The sequence below is a fragment of the Carettochelys insculpta genome, chromosome 5 (genome assembly GCF_033958435.1).
Source record: "Carettochelys insculpta isolate YL-2023 chromosome 5, ASM3395843v1, whole genome shotgun sequence".
NCBI lineage: Eukaryota > Metazoa > Chordata > Testudines > Carettochelyidae > Carettochelys > Carettochelys insculpta.
Window position 1 is genome coordinate 77978675 of NC_134141.1, and position 24407 is coordinate 78003081.

At 42.0% G+C, this 24407-nt stretch overlaps 1 protein-coding gene across 1 annotated transcript in view; it reads right to left on the minus strand.

Moving 5' to 3' along the window:
* Positions 1-24407, minus strand: part of RASA1 (RAS p21 protein activator 1) — a 121619-nt gene that overhangs the window by 15485 nt on the left and 81727 nt on the right. Inside the window, exons 13-18 of the mRNA XM_074995363.1 lie at positions 14441-14518; positions 12858-13015; positions 12435-12511; positions 1186-1358; positions 754-913; positions 393-535 (exon numbers count right to left, since the gene is read on the minus strand). Coding sequence (XP_074851464.1) covers positions 393-535; positions 754-913; positions 1186-1358; positions 12435-12511; positions 12858-13015; positions 14441-14518 — 789 coding nt within the window. The remainder of the gene's footprint in view (positions 1-392; positions 536-753; positions 914-1185; positions 1359-12434; positions 12512-12857; positions 13016-14440; positions 14519-24407) is intronic.

Genomic DNA, 24407 nt, shown 5'->3' on the forward strand with positions numbered 1-24407 from the left:
AGCCCTCCTGGAATTTACTTGAAATTCTCAAAATTACGAGGGAGATGAGCTACTCCTTTAGAGTAATCTATAATTATGAAAGAACTGTTCCAATTTTAAAAACCAAAAAAAAAAACAAAAAAACCCATATAGTTTACATTAAAATCAGATCTGTGCACCTTTTTCAAATGAATTTTTATGAAGAGTATGAAATATAGAAAGAATTTTCATGAAAAGTTCTATTTCTAAGTCCTGGAATTTCTAATGTAAACATAATTTAGTTTCAGAAAGGTTAACATTCCCTTGAAGCTAGTAATTTAGACAAAGTATAAGACCTGAACCACTGGTACACAATCTTTTCTTCAGCAAAACCAAGTGTTTCAAAACATAATTAGATATATCCAAGTTTTCACCTCACAAGACTGCTTGCTTTCCATTATCTTTAAAATAGAGTCTTTCAGCGCATGATGAACAAAACGTGTGGCTGTAGCTTTCATATACTGTTCCATAAGAGTGCTTGCCAGCGTGGTGGCACGAAATAAGGTTGTAGCTTCATCTGAAGAAATAATATTTTACCATTATGAAATAAATATGTAATTTCAATTCATTTTAAAGGATGAATGGAGGAGAAAGAAAAAAATTGATGCATGCAAGGGTTATGCATGCCTAATAGCCTGATTTATTCACAAAATGGGAAAAAATAGATGCTGGACTATAATTTTCTCTCTGACATTTTAGTAAATGAAATTCAGAAATAACACATTTGCACTGTACCTTCCATGCTTATTTCCCTGTCATTTAGTGTGCATAAGAGCAATGACTCAAGCTTTTCATGAAGAAAAATCTTCAGTAAAATGCCAGCCAGTAGGGTTCGGTCCTGTCCACATACATGTGATAAGGCATAGACTACATGCAGCTCCTTCTGTAGTATAAGCTAAAAAGAAAATTTAAATAATGTAAGAAGAAGAACTCTAGCATCAAATTAACTGACAAGAGGACCCTATTTCTATGAAGATGCCACTATCGCTTCTCGAGTAGCGCATTAACAGTTTCATAAAGGGTGCATAGTTAGATAGGCTTAAAATACCAAACATAGCAGCCATAAAAAGCTGTTAAACGGACAATTACTTTAACATACAAACTTAGAACATTGTAGATGTTAAATAACTTCCAGGTAAAATAAAAATTGTCAAACTAACTTAATACCTCTTTGAACTCACTGTACTCGTCTTCTGGCATGATTTTCTCCATAGAATATCGTGCTCGGACGCGCAAAGATCCTGGTTCAATGCCCTTTAATGGTATGTGGGAACTCAGCTGAAACCATTCATCTGTTGCATGTCCTTTCTGTAACCGGCTTAACTGACAACGCATAAACACTTAAAGAAAAACAGTGTTCAGAGTGAGTTACTTCCAGTAAGGATGGTACTAATATTAAATATAAAATATTAATTTACTTCAAATGCATTCATCTCATTCACTGCATTTTAATAAAATATTATGAATAAAACAAAAGTTAGAATTCCATACTATTACTCTGGTAAATTACATCTTTAATACCCTTTTAGATTGGAGTCTAAGAATATTATAGAATACTTTACACTATACAGATATTAACAAATTCATGTTCATCATCCATATTCCAAGGGAAAACAGGAAGAGGAAGCGAACTGCTCAAGGCTACACAGTGAATCAGTGACAGTTAGAATTAGAACCCTGGACCTCCTGATTCTCAACCCTTTGCTCATCTATCCACTGTTCATTCTCACATCTCCTTATTCAGCTGTTATTTAGGGCAAGTTTTCTTCCTCTCTCTCTCTAAAATAAAATCAGCAAATCACAATGAACGTCACATCTATTTATTACTATTTTTAGGATGAAATTAAAAAACTCTCTTAAAACCAGGCTAAAGTATTAATATTAAAATAAGACTTTTTTTAATAGAAGAAATAAGACACTTGACACTTCAAAATGTTTTTCTTCAGGTAATCATTGTGACTCACAATTACAATGATTTCACCCAAGGTTATTTATATCTGTATCACAGGAATATCTGTGACCCTTTTCAAAGATCAGTGTCCCACCACGCTAGATACTGTGTAAACAGAGAAGACAAAAGGGGCCCTTCCTACAAAGATCTGACAACCTTGGTGGATGTGAAAATTCATCGAATAGTAAAATAATTGAAAGTTGAAAGAATGAGTCTTTATAAGCACTTAGCACAATGGACTTGGTCTATAACTAGGGTTCTTAGGACCTATCTCAATATGAAGAATAATTATACTACCACCTAAGAAGTAACAGAGAGGTAGCCGTGTTAGTCTGTATTCTAATGAAACAAACCAGCAGTCATGTAGCACTTTAAAGACCAACACAATAATTTATCACCACCTAATAAATTATTTTGTGAGTATTTAAAGTGTTACATGACTGCTGGTTGACTTCACTACCTAAGAAGTCATACAAGGAACATAGTTAATCAACAGAACCAAAAAATAAGCAATAACTTTCCTCAGTTCATCCACTGCCAGTCACACCCCATACCAATTAACTCCTTGACCTGGAAGCCTAACAGGAAGATACAGCACCTTTTCTTTTCTACTGGCTGATTTCCATAGGAATGGGTGTTAGCAGTCCTGAACAAGGCAATTCCCTTAATGACAGACCTCAAGAGACACTAGGTGGAGATAACATCCTACATAAATGGTCTTCAGATGTTTTAAGAGGCATTGCCCAAGTTTCAAGTCATTTTGTCTGTCAGACTGCCTGGACCTGTAATACAGGTGCCTGTCTCTTTTTCTCTCTTATTGTGTCTGTTTTTCCACTGTAAGCACCTCAGAGAAAAAAACATGTCAGCTTACATCTCTGCCAAAGATAATACATGCAAATGGTGCTATGTACTCTAATAATAATCATGTGCCTTTAAATCGTCTCATTTTTGCAGCACTAGATTATTTGACACATCAGGGTAATAGGACAGAATACAGTCACTTCCACTGGGCATCCTTAAGAAACTTCCAGTTGCAATGCTGTTACTTATGCATCTTGATATGGGACAATCCAGTTATCCAAGTCAGGCAGGTAGTGGGTCAGATGTTTTATCTTCTAGTTGTGAGTGTGAATGGGTAGATCTCTTTGGGCTAGGTAAAAACAATCCTCTATTTACATGAATCTCAGATACTCTAGAATATTCCCCTCTCTTGCCTTGCAAGATTAAGCCCATTACTTCTTGTCCTATCTGAAGAGGACTTGGAGGAGAGTAGATCTCCACTGTCTTTACACCACTTAACGTAGCTGAAGGCTGTTATAAGGTCTCTCTTCAGCCTTCTTTTCTCAACAGTAAACCTGCCAAATTTTATTAACCTTTCCTCACAGGGAGATTTACACTAGATAGTAGGACAAGCTGTCTAACTATAGGGCAATTTAGCACTGGAATAGGCAGATTACCATAGAAGGCTGCAATAATTCCTTTATAGGAGGTTTTAAAAATGGATTACACAAACATCTGTCAGGGAAGGTCTAAGTTTGCTTGGTCCTGTCTCAGCAGAAGGGAATGAAATAAGCGATCTTCCAGACCCACATTTCTATGGTCCTATTTATCTTAAAGCTTTGTCATTTCTAACTAACTTGTTAGACTCCTCCCTGGTTCACTATATCCAAAACAGCTTAAGACAGTGGTCACCAACTCTTCCAGTCGATCATGATCTCCTGCAGTGCAGTTTCCCTACTTGCCCCTGGCCCCATGCCACTCCTGGAAGAGGCTAGCATGGCACCATGCATGGGTGGGGGGAGGGAGGTAAGAAGTTTCCGCACACTGCTCTTGCCCAGAAGCACCACCCATGCAGCTCTCATTGGCCAGGAACAAGGAACAGTGGCCAACGGGGGGGATGAAGTGGTAGTGCCAGTAGCGAGGGGCACCATGTAGAGCCAAGTGCCCCCTGTCCCTAACCCTGGGGGCTTCAGGGGTAACACAGCCCTTTCCAGAAGTGGCATATGGTTGGGGCAGAAAGCAAGTGTGCCTGAGCTTTTTCCTGTCTCCAACAGGAAGCTGCTTGCCATAAAAGCCACCCAGTCAGAGGACACTCTTCGACTCCACACTGCTCTCCTGGAGCCAGCACCCTACGTCCCTTCCTGGACCCAAACTCTCTGCCCTAGCCTGAAGCCTCCTTCTGCACCTAAACTCCTCAGACCTTGCATCCCTCACACCCTCTTGTACCCCAATCCCCTGCCCCAGGCTCACCTTTCCTCACTGTGAACCCCTTGGCCCCAGCCCAGAACCCTGAGTCCCTCCCAGATCCCACTGACATGTCCTAGCCTGGTGAAGGTGAGTGAAGATGGGAAAGAGTGAGCATCGTGGGGCTTCAAGGAAGAGGGGGAGCCTTGGGGAAGTGTCAGGGCAGATCCTGGGCTGCCCTTAAATTCAGAAGGTGATCTGAGCATAAAAATGGTGTAAACCACTGGATTTAAGAACAACGACCCTCCAGGAAGAATCTGTTTTAACCTGATGGAAAAGAGAGAAAATAAATTTTCATAACGAAGAATTTCAGTTTTGTAGATCACAGGCTCAATGGGTCACTTCGCTTAGAATTCTCCCACTGATGATGGCTCATCTGCTGACCCATACAGGTTCACAGTTTTATTCCGAGAGACAGTCATCCATGTATTGGGCTTTTGAGGTAGATCATGCATCTTAAATCAACGTGTATTTAAAGAAAAAGTTGGGAACAGGGAATACATTATGGAGTTACATTAGGTGATTGTGGAATCATCTTTTATAATCACCTGAAGTGTCCAAATGGCAACCATGTAATTTTCTAAATCAGGTTCCAAATGAGACAACTCTTGGGGGTGCACAGAGATTGGTTAAAAAGCCTGTAAAAGTATTCAAAGTGGAAGGGATGTAAGGAGATATTAGTGTTTGCTGCACAAAAGGAAACCTGCTCTGCAAAAAGGAAACCTGTCCCAAGAGCTAAATGTACAAGCTGCAGGGAAGGTAGGTTTGAACATGCCGAAACAGGAATGTACGCAGTGCAGTTCTTTGGAGAAGTCTGAGCTAACCTCCAGAAGAATACAACAGGCAGTAATAGAAATATGAACAGCACAGATGGGAAGCAGATAAAGAACACATAGAAGGGAAGTAGGAGCCAGGAGGATGTGTTACGTTACAGACAGGCACACACTGTGCCAGCAAAGTAGCTGACTGAACAGCAGGAACCATGGCAAAGGCTGAGAGGTACTACTGTGAGCTTAGGAGAACAGAAACTTGAAAAGCATTTAATTCTCCTGAAATAAAATGAAAACTTGCCTTCTTATTACTGTTATTCTTTGAGATGCAGTTTATATGTCCATTCTACTTCAGTGGTGTGTGTATCAAGTGCATCAGAGCCAGAATGCCTGATGGGCTTGGACACATCCCCTTTCCATAGTCATGCTGCTAGCTAAAGGTATAAAAGGAGGGAGATGCCTCAACTTCCCCTCAATATGTATTTGCTATAATCCAGTGAGATAGACTCTGATAAAGAAAGAAAAGTGGATGTGCCATTGAGTGGATATGTGTAACACCAGGTAAGCACCCCCTCCTCCCCCCACCCCTTTTTTTTTTTTTAATTCTTTAAAAGACAACACAATTCCCTTCCATTTCAGGTGACTTGCAAACAGTTCAAGACTGGAGGAAGGCTTCAAAATCCAACTGAATAAGGACTGCAGTGCAACTCTCCCAAATCTAGCATTATCTTTTGAAGCTAGGGAAAGATGCAGTGATAGTCAGTGTTACGCGCTAAATATCAGTGTTAGATGCCAGACCCAAGAAAGCAGGTGATGCTGCTTGTGCTCTTGTAAAATGTGCTAAAACTCAATCTGATGTAGAAACCTTAGCCATATCATGACAACAGACTATGGGAAGAGATCTAGGAGGATATCCTCTGTGAGAAGATGGGCTGCCCTTTTGTTCTATCAGACAAAGAGATGAATAATTGAACGGATACACAAAGTTGTATAATCACGTTCAGGTAAAAAGCTGATACCCAGCAGATGTCTAACATATAGAGCCTCTTTCTGAAAGCAAGGCTTTGGAAAAGATGTTTCAAGTAGACAGACTGGTTTAAGTGAAAGTTAGTCAACTCCTTAGTGAGAAATTCAGACTATGAATGGAGATAGACAGACTATCTTTATTGAATATAGGGAGTCAGCCTGCAGCTCTGTCTCTCTCCTGGGGGAGATAACCAGAAATGCTATATACATCAAGAGATGAAAAAGCAAATGCATAGTCAGAGATTGAAAAGGTTGCTAGAGCTGACAAACACCAAATTTACATCCCTAAAAGGTGTGGGATCTCTTAAGAGTGGGATGAGTCTGTCTAACCCATTTAAAGATCAAAGTTATTTGAGTTGGATGGGTAAAAAGGACTCCCCTCTACACAGGAGCAAGGAATGCAGACTTGGCTGCCAAGGTTACTTTGAGAGTTGCACTTTTAAGTGAATCATATATATAATGACAAGGTCAAGCCAGAGGGCCAGCTTACAAGGGGCGAGAGGAAACATTAAACAAGAAGAGACAGCCTGGCCAATTAGAAGAATATTTTAGGGCAGCAAGGAGCTGCTGACCTGTGGAAGCAGATCAGAAGCGGCTGCTATAAATCACTAGGGTCAGTTGAGACTGCCCTGCCAAGGAACTGTTTAAAAAGCCTTTCCTGCTGGGAGAAGGGGAGGAGGTAGAAGTTGGAATGAGGTGATGAGGTGACAACAGATAAGCTGAGAGTGAGAGAGAGTTACAGGGCTGAGAAGACAAATGCCAGCATTGCCAGAGACAGCAGGGGAGGTGAAGAGTTCCCACAGGGAGTGTTTGGGGCTCCCCTCCCCCACAGGTGACCACTCAGGTCAGCTGGAGACTGGGGAGGAATGCTTACCCGTCCAAGGCAGATCAGGGGGCTCATACCCCAGCCCCCATCAATCAAGGGACATAAATCCAAACCACAGCTATGGCTCGTTGGGCCCAGACTCAAGAACCCAGATTACCTGAGAGACTGTGAGCAGAACAGCCTGGGGCCAAGGAGGGAGGCTGATCTTGCCAAAATATATATATATATTCTTTGGAAGTCTTCAGAGAAGGAGAAACTTTCCGCTGGGACCATACAGAGAACTTTCGCCACTTTCTTAAATAAGTATAGCTGATGGGTGGCTTTCTGCTGTTTACAAGAATGTTTTGAACCTCTATTATACACCCAAGCTGTCTCATGGAGGTTAATAAGATTGGGAATGCTCATCTTGCTGTAGTTCTGGGATACGATGTTCAAGGACTAAGGCAGAGGTATGGGATTCAGAACAGATTGTTTCTAAAGGTCTAAAAACATGAACAACAGGTGGAGTCGTCCTCTGGCAAGGCTAGCCCCAGTTCCGCCCCTTCCTCCCCTTATGCAGAGAAGCCCAGAGCCTCCCCACCCTTCACACACACTTACATGATCCTGCCCAGAGGATCCTTGAGTGCTCCCCCTAGCTGGAGCCCCAAAGCCCCTTACCAGAACCACACGCCCCGTTGCCCGTAGGAGCCACAAGTCAGGCCCACCCTCCCGCAGCACCACTTTCATTAGAAGTTCCCTAGTACACTTTAAACAACACTATGTTAAAGCACAGTAGGGAACTTTTAGTGAGCATAAGCAGGATCTACATGGACCCATTAGTGCATAAGATTGGTGTACTTTAGAAATCACATCCCTCCCCCGGTATTGTTCATTGCCATACCATGTCACCTGCAGGATATTTCTTACTGCTGCATCAGCATGCACCTTGAAATATTTGCACAAGTCTAAAATTTCCTGAAATCTAGCTTGAGAGAGCTATAGCTTTGCAGTGACGGAGCTGAGAACCACTCATATGAATTCAAGTTCTGCACAGCGAGAACTCATTTGTCCCTATTGATCAAAAGGCCCAGTGAACAAAAGAGATGGACTGAATATTCTTGATAGCTATATCCATCCAATGTATGACTCAATCACACAACTACAAATCATCCAGATGAGGATCAACCTGGATGCCTGCCTCCCTGAGATGTATTGTAACCAGTGCCACACAGTTTTTGAAGACTTGAGGAGCTGTAGACAAGCTGAAGAGAATGACAGTAAAGTGATGATTGACAATTGTCATAACAAACCTTACAGATCTCCTGTAATCTTGGAGAATGACCACATGGAAGTAGACATTCTTTAAGTTTGGGTAGTATACCAGTCCTTGTGATGTAGGGCTGACGTGACAGAGTCTAGGTTAACCATCCTGACCTTATTTTCTTCTGTATCACTGACACACTGTTCTTCCACTGATAATAGTCCTTACTAGTTGTACTTCATCCTAGCTGATGCTAGAATATTCGATACTCTATCACTGTTGTCTCCAGATCTTCCTTGGCCTTCCTCAGGTCTCTCTTTAAATACCAATTCAATGCTTATTTTGCACAACTCCCTTCTTCCATATGCTGTACTTGTCCCAATCATGTGAGCCTTTTTTCTCTGATAATATTTTAACATGCTCTCTTCTGTCAGTTCCTTTATTCTTATTCATTTCAGCTTTCCATGAAAGATATAGTTTGTTCCTCAGAAATCTGTGATGGGCAGCCTCCAATCTCCCTTTTTTTAATCCACTGTCATAAACCAAATCTCTCTTCCTACTGTGCTCATTACCATCACATGGTTTAAGCTAACCAATAGTTTGACAGAGACCTCTGTTTAACTAGATGCTGTTCATCCTTCCACAACAGGGTTTCTCTTGCTTCCTGTTCTACCTCTGAAGTAAGGACAATTATTCAATTCTACATGATATTTAGTAAAGCTAAAAGCAAAGCCAAGGTCATGAAAACGTCTACAGTACATTCTGTTTCCCACTTCATCATTGCTAATGCAAAAAAGATTGATAACACGCCAATCTAGACACTTGCCTAACTCCACACACAATAATGAATGAGTTGTTCAGGCCTGTGCCTGATCTTACTGTGCATGTACTTTCATCACATACATTCTTTACTGTGTTGATTAGCAATTTTAGGTATACTATCGCTTCTAGCAATATTTCACAGTCTCTATTTGGATACTAGCAAATACTTTCTTAGATGATTAAGATGGCTTTTTGCCAAGGAGTAGCTTTTTCAACGATCTGCAGAAGAGTAAAATGTTCACATCATTGTATGCCTGCACAGAACCTGGCCTGTTCTCATAATTTTTTCATTCACCACCTTCACCATTCTATTTAGCATGAGGGTAGTCAATAGGTTTCCACAGTATTGATACAATTTGTGCACTAAGATTACCCATTTTTGGCAGTGCCACCATACCATCTTCCCAGCCTTGTGGCACTCATTCTTTCATGTATATTTCGTTAGCTTTTCAATTTTTTTAATCATTCAGATCATTTAGAACTGTTTCTCTGACGTTTGCTTTTATTTCACTGGGTGTTATTGGTCCCTCTTCTGTTGGGGCTTCAGAAACACACATACATATATCACAGAAGACTGGACTAGAGTCAAAACCTCAGTGTTGTCCATAAGCAAAGAGTCGGGGACCAAGATATAAAAGAGGTCCCTGGTGATAGCACAGGAACCACACTGAGTAGAGCAAGTCTTCCAATAGTAGCCAATGCCACGTGCTTCAGAGACAATAAACAGAAGACGCAATCACTGAGTGATCCAACCTCTGTTGTCCATTCCTAGGATCTGGCAATGAGAAGCTAGGGCAGGGGTGTGCAACTTCAAGAGCCACAATGCATGTGAATACAATACAGTCCTTAATAAATAACATCAAACCCTACTTGTTGTGACGCCCAACTTAAGAACACTGCGCACACAATGATTTGTATCAGTTAGAAAGTTAAGTCACCCCCACCCTCCAGGCTTTACCCACCTCAGCTCCCAAATCTGTCCCCCATTTCCAAGCTCTACCCCCACACCAGGTTTAACCCCTCCAGCCCCCCATCTCCAAGCTCTACCCTCATACCAGGTTTAACACCTTCAGCCCCCCTACACCCCCACAACCCCAGGATTTACCTGCCTCAGCCAATGAGCTCCATGTACTGCCGCTGCTCCCCCTGGCGCCTCCTTCTCAGCCAGCAGGACAGGCTCAGACGCCCCTACCCCCAGCTCTCTTGCAGACTGACTTTCCATATGCGGAGCCATGCTGGCTTCCTCTTCCAGGACTCCCTACCCTGCTGGATTCTGCTCCCGCTGCTGCAGCTGACTGCTCAGTGGCTCCAGAGGCTGCCCCTGCTTAAACAAAAACACTAAACAGCAGCAGCCTCCGGAGCCACAAGTGGAGTCAGTGGCAGCAGCATTTGGAGCTGCATGAGGCACCAGAGCTGCAGGTTGCCGACCTGTGAGCTAGGGTCACCCAGATACTGAGACTGTATCTCTGGTCATCTTGGCTAATAGCCATGGATAGTTTCTTTGATAGTTGATATCAAAGACAAAGTCAATGCTCCAACTGATCCCGGAAACACAGTCAGTTTCAACAGCACCGAAGATGGTGACAAAATCAATGTTTCTGCATCACTAATTGAAGTATGAAGTACAAAGAAGCACCCTGACAGAGCTTGTACTCTAACCTTGCTATCTGCCTATCTTCTGCAAGACTACATGGGAGACTTAAACCTAATGAATGAAGAGGGTTTCTTGGGGCTAGACAAACAGAAAAGCATCTGACTTCTGGCACTTCTGTGGTACCAGAGTCTGAAACCCTGCACATATGGCAAGACTGAGATCCAAGGGGCAGTTCAGCACAGTTTCCATAAGGAGATACCCAAGTCGTACCCTTCTAAGCTTTTTAGTTCTGGATTTAAATCCCCCTGAAGACAGGTCAGTTCTGTCAAACATGTCCATCTTCCAAACAGTTTGGACAGTACGAATGGGGATTATTGACCAGGTTATTAGAGCCAGAACAATGGGCCTTCGGCATGCCCCATTACCAAGCTTTGGAACAAATACAACTACAGTAAACCCCCAAAATGCCTGACTTCGGAGGGGACAAAGACAACTGTGCTGCTACAGCTTCCCTCTTACTTCTGGTCGTGGCTTCTCCCAGTTAGGGAAGCCAGGTGGACAGACAGCTGCACCACTGTGGCTTCTCCCCAGCTTTCCCCAGCTGGGAAAAGCCATGGAGAAGCCATGCCTGGCTTGGAGCCAGTGGAGGGGAGCAGGGAGCCAGGCTGCAGGGTTGTTCCTGGCTCCCAGCCTCATAGTGGGAGTCTGGAAACTGACCTCCACTTGCAGAAGCCAGGCTGCCACCTGGTCCCCAGCTGCCCTCCCCTCCCTGGAGCCAGGAAACTGACTATGACTGGCGCCTGCATCAGTTTCCTGGCTCCCCCACTTTGCGTGGGAAATTCGACTTATGAATAGAATGAGAGGATGAGAGCTACTTGCTCTAATACCTTGAGGAACGTGGTGACCACACAATCAGTTCAAGTCACTTATTACAATTTTTTTTTTTTTGCTTAATGAAATGTTATGATCAATTTTATGATAAACATTTTTTCTGTATCTCTGTTCAGCACTTTAAAAATTTATTTTTTTTTTAAATTAAAACTCAGGTTTTGAGCATTTTTATTCAAATTTGAATTTCCTTCCCATTAGAGCAGGGGTTTCAAATGCACAGACAACAGGCCATCTATGGGCTGGTGCATATTCACAATGCAGCCTAAGAGACTCTGCAGCCTAGGCAGGAATGCCTGTCTCCCAAACCCACCCCCACCTCATCCTGTCCTCCAACATTGCATCCTTTCCCACAAGTGACAGCCTCAGGGATGATGGGGGACTGGTGCCGGGTGGCAGCAGCAGTCAGCTTCCTCATCCCCCCCATTTCCCCCACACTCTCTGCAGCAGCAGGAGCCGCAGGAAAATGCAGCAGAGCGCACACACTGAGTGCACTCTGCTTCTCCGCAGCTTCTGCTGCCATGTGAAGTGCAGAAAGAATGGGTGGACCACTGTTACCTTTCTACATCAGGCCCCTCCCACCAGAAATCCTCGGGGCCACATCCCTCACAGGGTGGAGTCCAATGGGATGGGGGAGTCGGGAGAAGAGGATGAGATGGTGGCAGGGAGAGGCGGAGCTTGGGAGACGGGGATAGGCACATTCCTCCAGGCAGCCAGGTTTCCCAGATCAGATTGTGAAAATGATCTGGTCCATAGATGGCCCATGAGTTGGGACTCCTGAACTAGAGCCCGACATAAATTATTTAAAAAAAAAAAAAATCTAGTAAACTAAATACAAAATGTACCACTTTCTATCATCATAAAAATGTAAAAGCTAACAATCTGAATAAACAGCAAGTTAAACTGCTTAAGTAAAAATGCATAGGGTTAAGTTAAGTAATTTTGATTTAAATCAAAGTATGTTGGGGAACAGTGTTAAACAGAAACAAAGGAAAAACAATTTTGTTCTCTCTTCCTATAAATAGCTCTCTCTCATCTATAGCAATAAAACTTACATATATCTGGATCTTTACTCTTCTTTGTTTTGTTACTAAGACTTATCTCAAATCTGTTGATATCAGGTGAAAGATCACTAGAAGAAAAAAAAACAGAAAATATCAATACATTTATAATCCTTATTCATTTAAATTAAATAAAAAAGTTCAATTACATATTTTCTATTCTTTCCTATTTTTAGTTCCATTGTCCAGAGAAAATTTTAGCAGACATACTTGTGCTATTCTATTACATTGTTAATCAAAACTATTTGGGATTCAACAGAAAAAACAGAGGCCTGGAAAAAGTTAATATCCAACTATACAGCCAATTTTAACAAGACGGAAGTCAAAATTCAATGCACCTTCATCAACACACAACTTGTAAAGTATTAACAGCTATCTAGTTTTTAAATTATATAATTCAAAAAGAGCAAGACTTACTCAAAGACAAATTCCTCTGACCATACAGGGTTCTGCCCTTCCCTGACATGTGTTTTTGCGACTTGGACACTGTTCAGGTAGATGTTACAATATGGATTAGTAAAGTGTTTTATGGGGAGCGTATGAGCCTCTTCAACATGTAAAATGAGGCTGCTGACCTGAAAAAAAATATACAAGATTTAATCTTAACATATAAGTGGGTGATCTTTTCAGTTCTAACAGACTTTCATTTTAACATACAAGTGCCAGACACAAGCTAAAATTTGCTGATTAAACGAAGACAATTACTTGAAGGAAAAGAAAGAATAGGAACAGTCCATGAAAATATCAAAACATTACCAAAAGGTGGTAATACAACAACTTGTTGGAAGGGTACGTGGGATAAATTTTTAAAAAGAATCATTCAGATTCTTTTTTCTTCCCCCTCAGTTTACCACCTGTTTTTTTGTGTGTTATGGCCTTTATACTTATTAGGTATTAGACTTACTTGTGCCGACTGCTGCACTGACATAGAATCCTACTCAAGTCAACAGGATTCCAGAGAGGCAGTGATTTTGTGCTAGCAGAGCCAAATGGAGAATCAGGATCTTAGATTATAAATCCTTTGCAGCAGGGGCCACAGACAGTACCCAATGCTATTTGGGTATAAGATCTCCTTGCCAGCAAAATACAAGCAATAAGCAACCTAGGTGGGTACCAGTCATGTATAAAATTGAATTGTATTATAATTAAGGAGGTGGGTTTTTTTTTTAAACTGTATTCCTCATGCACTCTAACACTTTCACTGCTGTTTTCATTGCACTGAATAATGCCAGCCACATCTTTTTCCAATGTTGCTAATCCAGAGCTCATTACAAGTAGTTCAAATTATTCCTTCAAATATGCATTACATAGCATTTAACAGCACTGAATTTTATTTGCTATCATTTTGTCCTTTTACTTCACTTTAAGTCCTGCAAAAGTACCTCAATCTTTTCTCAGCTTAACAAATACATAAATTTGTGTTGCCTGAAAACTGTTGCCATATCACTGCCACCCTCCCCACGCCTGCTTTTGTTTTCCAGAGAGTTATAACAAATATTCACCACCATGTAGCACCTGACTGCCAACGTTCAGTCAAGAAAATAAGATGCCTATTCTTTGTTTTCCATTTGAGCCAATTTCTTGTTCCTGACATTACTCTCATCCAAATGAATTAAATTAATTACGATGAAAAATGCTACTACGGATTTATTATATACTTCTCTCAAAACTCAAGAGATCAGAGGTATTAATAGCACAAAGTGTGGTTTTATGTTATTTATTAAGGACTGTCTCATTCAGATGCATTGCAACTCTTGAATTACTGAGTCTGTTTTACCCAAGTGGAAAAAATGGCTCTTGGTATTTTGGTTGCTGACCCATGTTCTAGCATATATGGAAGCTGAACCTAATTTCCCCTAAAGCATTATTATGACAGGCTTAACAATATACTGAATCATGTACATACACAAGCATGCATACAATTCACTTTACAAAAGTCTCAAAACACTGAGCTTGACCAATATAATTTTAGAATAACTACAATATCTATACAGTTTCACCTGACGTAGACGTTTATTAGATGTCCCAGGACTGGTTTTTCGTAAATTGCAAAATGTCTGCAGAGCTTTCATCCAGTCCTATAAAAGACACACAAGATTTGAAACCAAATGAAGTCTGATCATTCTTTTCAAAGAACGATAGAAATAATTCTGACAAAATGTATACTATTCAAATATTTCATCTCATCAATTTCTTGTTTTCACATACTATATTTTAAAGTTATATGTACTATTCTAAAACTGCTTACTTCAGCAGTAAAGCAAAGTTTACATTCATACTTATCTGAACAGCATAAATCGTCTGGCAATTAGGAGGATTTTCTTTTTGAGATATACCAAGTATTCTTAATAGACATGAGCCGCGTCTACACTACCCATCTCTTTCAGAAAGTATATGTAAATACAGAAGTTTGAAAATGCTAATGAGGAGCTGATATGACTATTCAGTGCCTCATGTGCATAACGTTGGCTGCCTGGAGCATCGAAAGTGCTGCTTTCGAAATGTAAAATAGCTGTGTAGATCGGCTTCCTTTTAAAGGAAACCTGATTTTGAAAGCTCCCTACTTCCCAAAAAAACTTGCAAAGAAGGGTGCTTATGAAATTGGGGTTTGCTTTCAAAGGAATCCCATTCACACAGCTAGTTTACATTTCAAAAGCAGCACTTGCAATGCTCTGGGTGTCCACCATTATGCAAATGAGGTACTGAATATTCATATCAGTGCCTCATTAGCATTTTTGAACTGGTGCATTTACATACCCTTCTGAAAGGGAGGGGTAGTGTGGACGTGGCCATAGAATGTGGTCTTTACTAATTTTCCACTCTAATGATACTGTATTAAATTACACATACAATTCAGAATTAAGAGAAACATAGTGGCTTCTGAATAAATAAAACTCACATGCAGAATACAGTACTCTCAACCTGACCCTCCGCCTGATATTTTAGTTTTGCAGACTCATTTTCAGCTGTAAATACCACAAACACAAAAAGAAGTGGATTGGAGACAAAGAGCGAAGGAGACACCCTCTGTATCCTATACATTTGCTTCTGGCTGCTCAATCACAAAAGGTGCCCCAAAGAGGCAAACAGGGATTCCCTCTGCAGAGGGATAACTATGGGAAGTATAAAGCCCCTACAGCTGGTATGACACCATGGGCTCATCCACACTAGCATCCTCCTTCAAAAGGGCATGTAAACGAGCCCGATCGGTGAATAGCAATGAGGTGCTGTGCTACATATGCAGAACCTCATTAGCATAATTCTCACTGCACAAACTTTGAAGTTGCTAACTTCGAAGAGCAAGCAAGTAGTCTAGCCACGGGCACTTCAAAATACCCACATATCTTCAAAGTTCCCTTGCTCCCAAAACTTCAAACTTTGCACAGCGAGAATTATGCTAATGAGATACTGCAATGGCAGCGCAGCACCTCATTGCTATTCACCTTAGAAGGAGGGGACTGGTGTAGATGAGCCCCATGTGTTCCTGGTCTCAGAGAGGGTGTCTGTCCTCACCAACCAAATGGCCCTTTAGGGCATGTGTTCAGGGATAAAAATGTTGTGGCTGGCCTGGGCTTGCACTGTGGGAATAAAAACTGCTGTGTACATATTTGGGTCTGTGCCACAAGTCCAAGCTCTGGGATACTTTTCCCTCATAGGGTTCCAGAGTTTGGGCTCCTGCCCGACCCCAAACATCTTACATAACAATTTTTCAACCACAGAACATGAGCCCTGCAAGCCTGTGCTATCCATGGGCTTTTTATCCTTATGTGGACGTACCTTGGCAAGAGTTAAGAATTGGAGAAGTCTTGTGCTGGAAGCAAATTTGGCTTCCTGACATTCTAAGGATCACAAGTTAAATGTGTGCAGCCTTTGTGTCCCACCTGCTCAAGCTACGCTGAACTCTGACTCAGCATAGCTAAGTATTTAATATTTGAATAACAGTCAATCTGCATTATTGGATATCACAAGTAGACACTTGTTAGCTACATCTCAGTGCTATACACCACTGCCATTAAAAAGGTTGGTTCAATTTTTTACCGTTCAATTATTTTTTTCTATGTTTAAAATATTGACACGTAATACGGGCAGAAGTAATTGTCCTAATGCACACTTGAAAATTCACTATATGGCTGTTCGCAAATCAACAAGTTTGCTAGCCAATTTCTTTTCTTATAAAAACATTCCATAATGCAAAAGGCTTTCAGATTACAGCTCCACAAGAAGATCTAATAACTTTCTGAGTTTAAGACGACCCTATCACAGGTACTGAAACACCTTAAATATTATAAACATATCTGTGCGGCTAAAAAGGGCAAATAATTTTACCTTTACTTTTCTAGAGCCATTAAATACAGACCTCCAGATCTTTCGCAACCACAGGACAACTTCTCCAACTTTAATGCCACAATACATGTTTTACTTGTCATGACAGAGGCAACTATGATCAAGCTTGGAGATAGACAATTGCATGTGGCTAAAGTTGATTTTACTCGCAAAGAACCTTTCTAAAGATTAATATTAATTTTATATCTCACACACATGTACAGAAAAAAGAACTTTGGAAACTGATGAAAAGATAACGTACATTTTTAGACCTAAAGTTACATTCCTTTGAAGTATCAGAGAGGTCGCTGTGTTAGTCTGCAGCTTCAAGAACAACAAGAAGTCTTGTGGCACCTTATAGACTAACAGATATTTCGGAGCATAAGCTTTTGTGGGAAGGTTAAATTACAGATGCTAAATTTGCCAACACTGAAAATAAATAAAGTGGTACTGGAAGGAGGTAGTAGTGTTCCATCATAAAATGTTATGATTTTACTTGCTTGCTCAAGCAGGTTCTTCTAAAGGACACCACACTTTCAAAAGTATTTCTTTTCATCTCTAACCTAAACACTGTCATGTCTTAGTAGTTCAAGGAAATTATGGGGAAATGTAATAGAACATTTAAAAAGTTAATTGTATGCCACTGTTATAGTGGACTTGGTATATTTATTTATTTATTTAGGGCTACATTTATTTCTTGATGAAAACTAACAGTCTTGCTTACTCAGGACTATACTGCAATTTAATGTAGTACTAGCTATATTAAGGCGATGTTCACATAGCACACATGCACAAATCACAAAACGATACGTTTAAGATAAAAGGGGTAACTCTGATCCCTTGCACATACTGCATTTAATTACATTACAGTAATCTCTCTCATATTTTTCTTCAAGCTTAGCTATTCACACATAGCATGAAATAGTATTCTGCATGTAAAGAAAGGGCAAAAATTCTTTCCAGGAAGACTAAAGTGAAACTTCACATGAAACGCTGTAAATAACAAGTTAGAGTCAAATATTAGAGGTTCACATATGTACATTTTATTTTGAACTCAAAATTACTATGACTAGCAGTTTTATTTACAGTAATCAAAACTATTGATATTTAATACTACAGTATCGAGTACTTAACATTCTGAGGAAGTATTCAGTTTATGGAAAATGTCAGGTTTTGCTGGTAAGTTAAATATATTAAATTTTGATTTGATTGTGTGGAGCCATAGAATTCTCTAACACATTTTCAAGTAACGTTAGAGTTTTGTGATGTTTTAAAGAAAGTATCCAATCTACTGAATGAATCTTCCCAGACATACCTACTATACAATATGGTGACAAAATATTTAAAATTCATAAAAACTTGCCTAAAATACAAAATAAAAAAAACTTTCACTTCTTTCATTATAAAAAGAAGTATCTCTTGCATCTCTTCTGGTGAAAAGTTCTTCGCACTGAAGAAGACAGAAAGCTGAAATTTGAGAAGAAAATACCTACGCTGTAGAACGCAGGCATAAGCCTGAAAGGAAACTATAGGGAAGGATTTGGTTTCTTTGACCATGGGATTCTGTTTCGTGAACAGGGATTGCTGAGAAGACACGGGATCCACCTCACTAAAAGAGGAAAGAGCATGTTTGCAGGCAGGCTTGCAAACCTAGTGAGGAGGGCTTTAAACTAGGTTTGTCGGGGGAAAGTGACACAAGCCCAGAGGTAAGTGGGGAAGGAGGAGGGAACAATCAAGTGGGTTTCCTGGGTAAAGAGTAGAAAGTGGGCCAATCGGCCCCTTCTCTAAGATGCTTGTACACTAATGCCAGAAGCCTGGGGAACAAACAGGAAGAATTAGAGGCCCTAGGACAGTCACACAAGTATGAGGTGATTGGAATAATGGAGACTTGGTGGGACGATTCACATAACTGGAGCATGGTCGTGGAAGGTTATAAATTGTTTAGGAAGGAGAGACGGGAGAAAAGGAGGAGGAGCTGCGCTCTACGTGAGGGAGCAGTGTGATTGCTCAGAGCTCCAATATGAGGAAGGAGAAAATCCAGTTGAGTGTCTTTCGGTTAAGCTTAGAGGTGGAAGCAACAGAGGTGATGTTGTAGTTGGTGTCTGTTATAGGCCGCCAGATCAGGGAGAGGAGATAGATGAGGCTTTCTTCAGGCAGCTAAGTGAAGCTTCCAAATCACAGGCCCTGGTTCTCATGGGAGACTTTAATCATCCAGACATTTGTTGGGAGACCAATATATCAGCACACAGACAATGCAGGAAGTTTTTGGAGAATGTTGGGGATAACTTCTTGGTACAAGTGCTGAAGGAACCGGCCAGGGGCTGTGCGCAACTTGACCTGCTGCTCACAAACAGGGAAGAACTAGTACAAAAAATAGAAGTGGGAGGGAACCTGGGCTGCAGTGACCATGGTATCATAGATTTCAGGATCTGGACGAAAGGAAGAAGGGTGAGCAGTAACATACAGAGCCTTGGATTTCAGAAGAGCAGACTTTGACTCCCTAAGAGACCAGATGAGCAGGATCCCTTGGGAAACAAAGACGAAGGGGAAAAGAGTTGAAGAGAACTGGAAGTATTTTAAAGAAGTCTTACTGAAGGCACAGGAACAAAACAATCCCGCAGTGTAGTAAGAAATGCAAACATGGTGGGCAACCAGACTGGCTTAACAGGGAAGTCCTTAGTCAGCTTAAGTTCAAAAAGGATGCATACAAGAAATAGAAACGTGGACAGTTGACTAAGGAGGACTATAAACATGTGGCTGGAGAATGCCGGGCAATAATCAGGAAAGCAAAAGCACAATTGGAACTGCAGCTGGCAAGGGATGTGAAGAGTAACAAGAAGGGTTTCTACAGGCATGTGAACAATAAACAGGTTATCAGAGAAGGTGTGGGGCCATTACTGGATGAGGGAGGTAACCTAGTGACAGATGATGCAGGAAAAGCTGAAGTACTCAATGCTTTTTTTGCCTCAGTCTTCACGGACGAAGTCAACTTTCCCATGACGGTCCTAGATGATGCAGTATGGTAAGGTGGAGGGCAGCCATCTGTGGGGAAGGAACAAGTTCTCAGCTATCTAGAAAAACTAGATGTGCACAAGTCCATGGGTCTGGATTTAATGCACCCCAGGGTACTGAGGGAATTGGCAGAGGTCATTGCTGAACCTTTGGCCATTATCCTTGAAGACTCTTGGAGATCGGGGGAGATACCAGATGACTGGAAGAAGGCAAACATAGTGCCCATCTTTAAAAAAGGAAAGGAGGACAATCCAGGGAACTATAGACCCGTCAGCCTTACCGCAATCCCTGGGAAAATAATGGAGGGAATCCTCAAGGAATCCATTTTGAAGCACTTGGAAGAGGGGAAAGTGATCAAAAGTAGCCAACATGGATTCACCAGGGGCAAGTCCTGCCTGACCAATCTGATGAGCTTCTATGATGGGGTAACAAGCTTTGTGGACAAGGTGAAGTCAGTGGATGCGATATACCTTGACTTCAGCAAGGCTTTTGATACGGTCTCCCACAATATTTTTGTCCACAGGTTAAGGAAATATGGATTGGATCCTTGGACTATAAAATGGATAGAAAGCTGGTTTGATGGTCAGGCCCAATGGGTCGTGGTCAATGGCTCAATATCTGGATGGCGGTCTGTTTCAAGCGGAGTGCCGCAAGGCTCGGTTCTGGGGCTGGTGTTGTTCAACATCTTTACTAATGACCTGGATGAGGGACTGGATTACACCCTCAGCAAGTTTGCAGATGACACAAAACTAGGGGGAGAGGTAGATACGTTGGAGGGTAGAGAGAGAATCCAGAGGGACCTGGATAAATTGGAGGACTGGGCCAAAAGAAATCTGGTGAGGTTCAATAAGGAGAAGTGTAGAGTCCTGCACCTGGGGCAGAAGAATCCCAAACATTGTTACAGGCTGGGGACTGACTGGCTCAGCAGCAGTACGATGGAAAGGGACCTAAGGGTTATCATAGAACACTAGGACCAGAAGGGGCCTCGAGAGGCCAGAGTCCAGTCCCTGCCCCGACGGCAGGACCGACCACTATCTACACCATCCCTGATAGACATCTATCTAATCTGTTCTTAAATATCTCCAGCGAGGGAGATTCCACAACCTCCCTTGGCAACTTATTCCAGTACTTGACCACCCCGACAGTTAGGAACTTTTTCCTAATGTCCAACCTAAACATCCCTTGCTGCAGCTTAAGTCCATTGCCTCTTGTTCTCTCCTCAGAGGCCAAGAAGAACAAGTTTTCTCCCTCCTCCTTATGACACCCTTTAAAATATCTGAAAACCGCTATCATGTCCCCCCTCAATCTTCTTTTTTCCAAGCTAAACAAGCCCAATTCTTTCAGCCTTTCTTCATAAGTCATGTTCTCTAGACCTTTTATCATTCTAGTTGCTCTTCTCTGGACCTTCTCTAATTTCTCCACATCTTTCTTGAATTGGGGTGCCCAGAACTGGACACAATATTCCAGCTGAGGCCTAACCAGTGCAGAGTAGAGCGGTAGAATGATTTCTCGTGTCTTGTTCACAACACACCTGCTAATGCATCCCAGAATCATGTTTGCTCTTTTTGGAACAGCATCACACTGTTGACTCATATTTAACTTGAGATCTACTAGAACCCCTAGATCCCTTTCTGCTGTACTCCTTCCTAGACAGTCTTTTCCCATTCTGTATGCGTGAAACAGATTATTCCTTCCTAAGTGCAGCACCTTACATTTATCTGTATTAAACTTCATCCTGTTTACTTCAGACCATTTCTCCAATTTATCTAGATCATTCTGAATTATGACCCTATCCTCCAAGGTAGTTGCAACCCCTCCCAGCTTGGTATCATCTGCAAACTTAATAAGCATACTTTCTATGCCAATATCCAAATCATTAATGAAGATATTGAACAGAACGGGTCCCAAAACAGACCCCTGCGGAACCCCACTTGTTATGTTTTTCCAGCAGGATTGAGCACCATTAACAACTACTCTCTGGGTACGATTAGCCAGCCAGTTATGCACCCAGCTTATTGCAGCCCCATTTAAGTTGGACTTGCCTAGTTTGTCGATAAGAATATTATGCAAGACCGTATCAAATGCTTTACTAAAGTCTAGGTATACCACATCCACTGCTTCTCCCTTATCTACGAGTCTCGTTATCGTGTCAAAAAAAGCTATCAGGTTGGTTTGACATGATTTGTTTTTTTACAAAACCATGCTGGCTGTTCCCTATCACTTTACTACCTTGCAAGGGCTTGCAGATGACTTCCTTAACTACCTGCTCCACTACCTTTCCTGGCACAGAAGTTAAGATGACTGGCCTGTAATTTCCTGGGTTGTTCTTATTCCCCTTTTTGTAGATGGGCACTATATTTGCCCTCTTCCAGTCTTCTGGAATCTCTCCTGTCTCCCATGACTTTCCAAAAATGAGAGCTAACGGCTCAGCTACCTCTTCTATCAGCTCCTTAAGGATTCTAGGATGCATTTCATCAGACCCTGGTGACTTGCAGACATCTAATTTTTCCAAATGGTTTTTAACTTGTTCTTTTTTTTATTTCAAAAACTAACTCTACCCCTTTTCCACCAGCATTCACTATGTCAGGCATTCCTTCAGACTTCTCTGTGAAGACCGAAACAAAGAAGTCATTAAGCATATCTGCCATTTCCAAGTTCCCCATTACTGTTTCTCCCTCCTCACTGAGCAATGGCCCTACCCTGTCCTTGGTCTTCCTCTTGTTTCTAATATATTTGTAAAAGGCCTTCTTGTTACCCTTTATGCCTGTAGCTAGGTGGAGCTCATTTTGTGCCTTAGCCTTTCTAATTTTACTCCTGCATTCCTGTGTTATTTGCCTATGTTCATTCTTTGTAATTTGTCCTAGTTTCCATTTTTTATAGGATTCCTTTTTTAGTTTGAGATCATGCAGGATCTTCTTGTTAAGCCAAGGCGGTCTTTGCCCATATTTACTATCTTTCCTACATAGGGGAATAGCTTGTTTTTGGGCCCTTAATAATGTCTCTTTGAAAAACTGCCAACTCTCCTCAGTTGTTTTTCCCCTCAGTTTTTCCTCCCATGGGATCTTACCTACCAGCTCTCTGAGTTTACCAAAATCTGCCTTCCTGAAATCCATCATCTCTATTTTGCTATTTTCCCTCCTACCAGTCCTTAGAATTGTGAATTCTATGATTTCATGATCACTTTCACCCAAGCAGCCTCCCACATTTAAATTCTCGACCAAGTCCTCCTTATTTGTTAAAATCAAATCCAGAACAGTTTCTCCCCGGTGGCGTTTTCAACTTTTTTATGGTGGATGAAAGGCTGGATATGAGTAAACAGTGTGCCCTTGTAGCCAAGAAAGCTAACAGCATACTGGGGTGCATTAGGAGGAGCATTTCAAGCAGATCTAGAAAAGTAGTTATTCCTCTTTATTCAGCACTGGTGAGGCTACATCTGGAATACCGTGTCCAGTTTTGGGCCCCCCAGTACAAAAAGGATGTGGATTTGCTGGAGCAGGTTCAGCGAAGGGCAACAAAAATGATTATGGGTCTGGAGCACAAGACCTACGAGGTTAGGCTGAGGGATTTGGGCTTGTTTAGTTTACAGAAGAGGAGACTTAGAGGTGATTTAATAGGAGCCTTCAACTTCCTGAAGGGGAGCTCTAAAAAGGAGGGTGAGAAAAGAGAAGTTACTCACTGTAGTAACGGTGGTTCTTTGAGATGTGTCCCCGTGGGTGCTCCACGTTAGGTGTCGGGCTCGCCCCGGCGCCGCAGGTCAGATCTTTCCAACAGTTTCTGCCAGACCGCGCATGCGCCGGCGCGTGCCGCTCCCTTGCGCGCTCCCAGCCACGTGCGCGATCCGGTCCCCGCCAGTTCCTTGACCAACCGCCTCGGATGCTCCTGCAAAACACTAAACAAAGATCCAAAGCGGGGAGGATGGGCAGGTGGTGGAGCACCCACGGGGACACATCTCGAAGAACCACCGTTACTACAGTGAGTAACTTCTCTTTCTTCCTCGAGCGTCCCCGTGGGTGCTCCACGTCAGGTGACTACCCAGCAGTAATCCAAGATAGGAGGTGGGTAATCAGATTATGTGCAGCTTGTCCCCGAGAGGACCGCTGTCGAGAGACGGGTATCCTCTTGGAATACCCTGTGAAGGGCATAATGTTTGGCGAAGGTGTCATAGGATGACCAGGTCGCCGCTCTGCAAATGTCTTTTAGCGCAACGCCCTTAAAAAAGGCTGTTGATGCCGCCACCGCCCTAGTGGAGTGAGCCCTGGGCGTGGCCAGTAAAGGAGTCTTTTTGAGTTCGTAGCACATTTTTATGTAGGATACGATGTGCTTCGAGATTCTCTGCGAAGAGAGACCTTCTCCTTTTGATTTGGGAGCGAGAGAGACTAGGAGTCTATCAGTTTTCCGGAAGGACTTAGTCCTGTCTATATAGAAAGCCAGCGCCCTCCTCACGTCCAGGAGGTGTAGGCGCACCTCTTTGTTAGAATTATGAGGCTTTGGATAAAACGAGGGTAAAACTATAGGTTCGTTAATATGAAACTCTGAAGAAACTTTGGGAACAAAGGCTGGATGCAGCCGTAAGGTTACCGCCTCCTTGGAAAATACTGTGCAGGGTGGCGTTGCCATAACTGCTGCAAGCTC